The following is a 7,960-nucleotide window of genomic DNA, read 5'->3' as shown; positions in this document are numbered from 1 at the left end:
CAAGAAGAAAGCTGAAGAAAAACTACCTTGTAGGTTTTGTCGCCAAAAAAGTGGATTTCCTGGAATTCATCAAGGTATTTCAAGCAGTAAGTCTTGTCCCAACCTCTAGGGAAAACCTACAATCAGAAACAAGCGAGTAAAATGGTGATTAATCTTGCTATTTAGGCCATATATTAGATCTACAAAATATAAACACATGGTGATGCTTATAAGTTAACTTACGTCAAAACTTATTTGGCCCCCGATTGAGAATGTTAGATCCATGTGTGCAAACTTTTCACGCAGCACAGAGACCATCTTTGGTCGTACATTGTGAACCTAAAAGACAATAGAACACAAACTTTCACCAATAGTTCAAGGAGACATCCAATATTAAAGCCAAAACATTGAGCATCATAAACATATTTTACAGAAAAGTACATGCCTTATCATATTTTTCAAATTCATCACGTTCCTCTTGGCTGCAGTTCCTTCCAATTGGAGAGACATTCAACATTCCACTTCGAAACTCTATAAAAGTCCCTCTGAACACCAATAACCCTCAAGGGATATGAGTTGGAGGTATAAAGGTTAAACTGAAACTGTCACTAAAAAATATTCTTCACCACCTTTTTATTGGAATCTCCAAATCGGCAATATAATGGAGACTAAAATTAATGAGCTCCTACACAAGAAGTTAATCTTTTAGCTATAGTCAAACACAGCACCAAATAGCAGTCTAAATATGGTATCTCACCTTCAGTTTATCATCCCCGAGGAATGATTTCAAACTCTGTAAAACATCAGAGAAATCCTTTAGATTACCAAGACCAGAAGAGGAAAGAGGGCAAGAATGTTCTAGTTGTTAAACTTGACCCTAGTCCTGTAAATTTGGTTGGAGTTTCTTTTCAAAAGTTAGTATATGATAGATACTGAAGTAGCATCTCTTCAGTTCCCACTTACAATTCTATAAGTTATGTAGTGTAATACTGAACATCCATTTGAACTCTAAACTGAATCTCTCTTATGCAATAAAATAAGAGAACTAGATCATCTGAAGATGATTAGCTAAGCATCAATGAAGAGTACAAGAAAAAAATTGACGAGGCTCCTTCACTAATAAAAGAATAAACCTCTGTCAATGATACAGACTGTCAGTTCAGGGATAGAAGGTTGCATGATTGTAGGTATGCCATATAGTAAACAGATCCAGTTAAAATCAGAACATCTAGCAAACAAACATTGGTTGAATCCAACAACAATGAACCATAAAAACCTGTAGTAAACTGGATTTACACATCAAATTATTAATTAGAGTAAGTATTGCACTGTAATTAGATAAGAAAAAAACTACATATTGGAAAATGGAGTTATATTCCTGCCTACTGATTAAGTTCTCTTTTTTTCTTCAAAAGCATGTTCCAGAGGGAAAAACAGATCAAGAGTCATTCACAGTGATACAAACCGAAGTAAATATTATCTTGTAACAACCAAGATATAGTATAAAGTTACAGTTACCTGTTGACCAATTAGTTCCTGATTTTTGTGAGCAAGAAGACCATTTTCAGAGAATACATAGTCATAGTCATTTAGAACTGCATAAGAAGGTTAGACATCAGGAGTGTACCACAATGATAAAGAAATGTAAAGATGCATGCAATGCAGTATCTAACTGATACCGCAATAAAATATCAGGACAACCAGCATTGCTTGCCTTCACAAACTCAAGCAGTAAGAAGTGAATAAAACATAATGTCTTCATCTTGAAATCAACCGATTGAAACATTGAACTCCATTCATGCTAATCCATCGAGTGATAGCGTGACAGAAGGAAGATTCAGTCATTGCCAGTAGAAGAGGCATCACTATGTTGTTAAAATAGATTTTTATTCAAGTCAATCAGCCGGTGTTTGGATAACATTTGCGATAAGAACCATTAGCAAAAATGCGGGTTCGGAGTAGTAGCAGTAGTAGAAAAACAAACTTTCTTGCCGTAACGGAACAATTCCATTGAAGATCATTGTTTGCTTTGTAGAATGATTGAAAATCTAGCCTTTTAAATCATTAATAATTCTTCATTCTTAATATACAACCAGTAAATGAGATCCTATCGTTATCTAAAAGTGCAGCCTGCAATATAAATACTGTTTTGACGAAGAAGCACAACGAAAGGTTGGAACTGACCTGAATTTCCAAGTTGTTCTGTAATCTTAATCAGGTCAGATCCTCCCACAACACCTACGGTGACAACCTGCCGAAACGAAGCCACTTAAACATTCGCTGAACTAAGCAAAATCCCACATTTCCACCAAAAAATAGCAGATCAGGGAGAGTGGTTGCGGCCTACCTTCCTCAGTTCCCGCATGAACTCGAGCATTTGCGGCGTTATCGCCTAGGAAAAGAAATCAAGCAAGAGTCAGTTGCAAAGACAGAGGAATTCATTCACTCCATCCTAGGAAGCCAAAAATCAACCTTCCTAGGTGCAGTGAGCGTCCCATCGACGTCGAAAAGAGCGATGACGCCGGACATTCTCGCTGCCATTCCCCACCAATTCTGTAAAATACCGAAATAGTTAGGGTTATTGGATTGGTTATTGGTTAATGGCTTAATGGAGTTGGAGTTTAGGGTTATTGGATCCGGCTTAATGGAGTTGAATGAATTAGAAAATCATTACCGAGGAGTGTACAGAGTGCACCTTTGGTTGCTTACTTTTATCCTTGACTGGTGCTGCTTGTCTGGCTTTACAATGCCTGATTAGATATTCCAAAGAACAAAAACAAAATGGTAATAGTTAAACTAGTGGATATAATTGTTCATTATCTTTCTAAAAAAAGAAATTAGAAGAGGTCTTGATAAATGAAAGAGCCTAATCTAGGTTCTTCTTCCCATTAAGTGATTTGTTTTCACAGCAACAAAAAGCAGCAATTTCAGTATACAGTAATTCTCAAACTGGAGATGTTTTACTTTATTTATTAGGATGTAAAATGTCATCTTGAAATGTACCCATGCAACATAGACTGTCTGTTATAATGACAAATGCCTACAAAAAATTGATCGTGTGCAGATAGAACGCTTCTGCCATCTACACTGTAGGGAAAATAAGTGTTCTGTGCTTCTCCACCACATCAGTAATCGACATGAATTACAACAGAGTAAATAATTGTATTTTATTTAGTCTTGATAATAATTTGATTTCTTAATTGTAATTGAACGAGTCATAAAAGAAGTTGATCCAAGCACAGTTTTGCAGACCAAATTCATGGGAGTCGGATTAAATTTATAAGAATTGGAAATCCTTATACATGTAATGGTTTACAAGATATCAAGCAAACTCAGTCTCAAAATAATTCTTCTCTCTTTTATCCACTCTTCTCTGATCTGAATTCCCTTTTCCCCTGGGATACATAAATGAGATTCCATATTCTCTTGGTTCCAATGTATGCTAGTTATCCTCACTATGAATCCCATCATATCACCCAATGACAACCTTCACTCTATGAAGAAACAGCCTACCTTACTAAGGTTACAACCAATGCCCTCTTGACAAAGACCAGGTGCAAGTTTCATCCTTGCGCCCACAAACAAGATCTGCACCCATCCTACAACTACATCTGCTGCTTTTACAATCACATCATCCAAAATCAAACTTTCATTTGATACATCATCCAAATCTAAGAAGCAACAAGGTATTTAATTAGAAAAAGATTCAATTACTTTTCAACGTGCTTGAGGACGGACACTTTCCAAGACAGTAGTGATGTTAAGTGCTCTTCTACAAGCAAATGATTAACCTTGGTTCTATGTCAACACTAAAAAAGATTAAATTAATGTGTACGATTTAGTCTTTGATCATATTTTGTCTTATAATTGAAAGAATCATATAGGACTACATGCAAGATGAACAAAGGTACTATGAATGGGTTAATTTCATAATGAATTTGTTTCTCTGGTAACTGTCCAAATAAAATTTTTTGACCAACTATTAATCAGCAGTTTATATCAAAATAATTCCTTTCTCTCCTATCTCCTCTTATCCTGTATTCGCTTCTAAAAATCGTCTTATAAGAAATTCTGTGTTTTCTCCACCAGAATAAATACTAAAGGTCCTATGTTTTCTGAGTCTCAGTGAAATAACTATCCTTACCTGTCCACAAGAACAACACTAATGATTGTCAAATTACCATTAAACATATATATTTCCAATTTTTAGGCAAACTTAAACTCATTACCAATTTCTTTGTACTATAGAAACTATCAGTCATTAGATGATCAGCGGGGAGCAACTCTGACATCAATTGACAAATGTCATCGTAACATCATTTTGAGAAATAATGATCTGTCTAGATGTTCAATAACCTTGCAGTAGCTGATAGTTGGGATTAACCAAATGGATGTCTTCCCATACTTCTCTTTCACTAGCCTTTAACATGTTATATAGTTGTTGAACTTCAATTATTGGTATTTCATCTATATTGGAATGATCAACTGCATTTATCGTGTCGTAAACCATTGATTGCATTGCATTCCCATTAGATGATGATTCCCCTAAAGTAGTTGTGTTAAATGAAGAAACAATCGAAGTTCTAATTGAATGGAACAAATAAGGCTCTTCATGACTGTACTAGTTGTAGTAATTACTATCTGACGACCATTATGTGTAGCTCCAAAAGATGATAGAAGGAGAGAAAATATGATATGATGATAGTGACATGTTCAAATAAGATGAACATTTTATAACTACACAAGATGAAAGTTTGCTAAAAGAGGATAAATAAATAAGGTAGCAAAGACGAGAATGTTAAGATAAATAAAAATAAAACTAGTATCTAATTCTAAGAGCATTTAGGTGTAGCTCCAATAGAAGTGAAATAAATTGGAGATCATCTTGATAATGTTCTAAAACAACCAAAAGATTCTACAATTACAAATTATAAGAAATTAGCATGCAGGTGTAAGATGTAAAGGGAGACCAAAGTAATATAATCTGCCATAAAGCACAATGGAGGGATTAGAGCTATGCAATCAACCCCATATGCTTCAAACAAAATGACTTTGATAAGGACAATGATGATAAATTGAATTAAAGTTGAAGATATGTCTTATGACTGATGGAGGGAGTTAAAAACCCAACTCTATTTGAGATAACTAAATGATTCAAAAGATTTAAATATTACTAGTTATGTAACTAATTGAAATAGATGGCATTCACAGAATGCTTTTTTTCACCATGTCAAAAAGTTGTTATCCACATGCCAAGGCAAACAATAATTTACAATAGATCATCATTGTAATAATTGAAGGAACTTATAGAAATTTGATTCTAGTCCAAAGACAATTTGCAAGGGTAGTGTCTTTCAAATGAGAATGGGAAAACAAAGAATTCTCAACTTCATACCTATGTAATTGGCGAATCTGCATCCCTCCTGGTGCTAATAGTCGAAGACCAATTTGCAGAAGAACATTTTGCATGGCGTAGTCACTAGTAACACAAGCTACACTTGACTCTGATAAGGACTTGAGCATCCAACTCTGTTCACTGCTCTGGTCATCTATATAAGTGGTGTCGATACTTTCATCAGCCTGACTATCCAATTCTAAGTTAGCTAACTCTTCGCTGCAGTCATCATTCCCAGCATCATCATCATAAACAGAATCAACTGCATACTCTGAGTTATCTTTCTCAATTTCTAAAGGAGTAGATCCTATGTAAGTCCTAAGTCTGTCATCTTCTACACCTTCATGTGAAGGTTGTGAAGAATCAAAATCCAATGCTGCCTCCTTATGATTCCACTCAATTTGTTGTTCATTTTCAAAATGTTCACCATTGGTTTCAAGTTCATTAAATACAGGATACTCTACCTCACCTCCATCAGATAATTCAACATTGCCTCCAGACTTTGTCCCCTCCACTTCTTCGTGGCTGGATAAGTGATCATCTTCCTCCATTTCTTTGGAGGACTCACGCCTTGCTTTCCTTCTTAAATATCTTCTATGAGTGCTCCGTCCAACTGCAGGTTGCCAATCACCTGCAATTTCAGTGTCTTCACCTTGAGAGGCATCGATGCCAGAAGCAACCATCTTTTTCCCCTCCAACACAATCTCCTTCTTGGGTGCAAAAGATCTTTTAGGCTTATCAAACTTCGTACGCCCTTCGACATGCTCATCAGGTATGGAAGCAGACGAACTGTTAGGTTCAACTTGATTGTTCATATCTCTCGGTCCAAGTATTTTAGAATTATGATCTCGACCTCCTTCAGTTGCTTCTTCCAGGGCTTCCCATTCTGCTAAATTAGGAACATTGGAACCCCACCCGGGCATTTTAGCCCCAGGTAGGTTCTTCACATTCATCACATGAAGCGGAGGCGGTTTGTCCCGTAGATGATCAGTTCCATGGATCTGGGCTTCTAACATATAAGCTAGAGCAACGACCTTAAGGTCTACATCTGAAAGAGTTTGCAGATCCCCAGTTTCTCGTGCAAAATTGACAACTGTTATAGAGACATGTCAAGTAAGTATAGCACCTTCAGAAAAGTACATCCATATGAAGACTTAAACAAATCCAGTGGCGCGGCGAAATAACCGACCGACCTTTCTTGATGAATTCAGGAGAGGGTTCCATGGTCTCGACGGGGAAGGGCAGGAAGGAGAGGCGCTGACGCGACGCATGATCGCGGACCTCGTCCAGGACCTCGGGCACAGACACGAACTTGTCTGCGGAATTGGCAAGTTTGTCGCCATGGATCAGAGCGTTGGCATCGAGCACCGCCACCGAGATGCCTTTGCTCGACGTGAGGCTTCCGAACACTCGCGTGGAGATCGTCTGTTGGGGATGCGCCGTCGGCTTCTTCTGCAACACCGAGCTCCAGCACGCGGGCTGCGCCGGAGGAACCGAGGCAGCCACCGCAGGAGAGGGAGACGAGAGCGCGCCGTCCATCGAACCGACGATTTGTTTTTCTCCGGCGCAGTCGGTGCAGCAACTCGGGAAGATACGGGAGGATTTTTAGGGTTTGTGACTTTGTTTTTACAATTGCATTTTTTTACAGCCTGGAAATTTCTAAAAGCCAAATCATATTTTTTAAAAAAAAAAAACTCCCCCAAAAAAGAATCCTTCTCCTCTCCCCTCCCCCCCCCCCCCCCCCCCCAATTTTTTTATTTAAATCGAATCGGAGTAAATGGGAAAAAAATTATTTTATTAAAAAATCATATAAAATAAATCTAAAAAATTTAATTTTAAAAAAAACTTACATCGTTTATATTTTTTAAAATTTTAGAATTTTAATTAAAAAATAAAATTTTTAAAAAACAACCACGGGAGGAGAGGAAGACGAGAGCGCATCCACATCCAAGGAATTGATGATCATGATATTTTCTTCTCTTGACAGTGCAACCGCAACGGTACAGCAACTAGGGAAGATAGCACCGATAGTAGTATTTCTAAGATTTATGTATTATAAATTTTGTTTTAGTAAAAATTTAATTAAATTGAATTAATCGATCGAATTAAATTAGTTTTTTTTAATATCAATTATTTCAATTCGATTTTGATTTTAAAAATTTTAATTTCGTTAAACTGAACAGCTAAATCTTAAATCTTTAATTTTGAAAATCAGAGCGTTTGGTTTGAAATTTTTTTTATTTTCTATTTCTGGTTTTCAATTTTCTGATTTAATTTTTAGAAAATAGAAAATGTGTTAGATATGATATACTATTTTTCATTTTTTGAAAAAAAAAAATTATAAAATACGTTTGGTGTGGTATTACAGTATGTAGTCACATTTTCGCATTTTCTATTTGTCAACCATAGTTTCTATTCTCCATCGAAAATTACATTTTATCATTTTTTAGAAAATTAATTCTCATTTTCCAGAGAATGAGATTAGAAAACACAAAGCAAACAATAATTTTTAAAAAATAAAAAAATAAAAATGAAAAACGACCAAACCAGATACTACCTTAAGTTTCTAATTCCAAATTAATTAAA

The 7,960-nt window shown here is 36.1% G+C and overlaps 1 protein-coding gene and 1 pseudogene across 1 annotated transcript; one reads left to right on the top strand and one right to left on the bottom strand.

The window, feature by feature from the left end:
* Positions 1 to 15, top strand: part of LOC141835536 (putative disease resistance protein RGA3) — a 2,596-nt pseudogene extending 2,581 nt beyond the window's left edge.
* Positions 16 to 26: 11 nt separating this feature from the next.
* Positions 27 to 6,959, bottom strand: LOC141835535 (RNA-binding NOB1-like protein; the record flags this gene model as incomplete). The annotated part of the gene is made up of 12 exons (XM_074722943.1): positions 6,568 to 6,959; positions 5,375 to 6,467; positions 2,654 to 2,729; positions 2,452 to 2,532; positions 2,327 to 2,371; positions 2,164 to 2,230; positions 1,498 to 1,574; positions 737 to 772; positions 609 to 664; positions 425 to 524; positions 223 to 318; positions 27 to 116 (listed from the first exon to the last, which is right to left on the bottom strand). Coding segments are annotated over exons 1-12 (2,163 nt in total), but the record flags the coding sequence as incomplete, so codon positions are not given.
* Positions 6,960 to 7,960: the final 1,001 nt, after the last annotated feature.

This window comes from Curcuma longa, chromosome 10 (assembly GCF_044706935.1).
Source record: "Curcuma longa cultivar G26 ecotype Majalengka, Jawa Barat chromosome 10, ITB_CL_G26_1.1, whole genome shotgun sequence".
NCBI classification, from domain to species: Eukaryota; Viridiplantae; Streptophyta; class Magnoliopsida; order Zingiberales; family Zingiberaceae; genus Curcuma; species Curcuma longa.
This window is presented reverse-complemented; position numbering and strand designations above follow the sequence as displayed.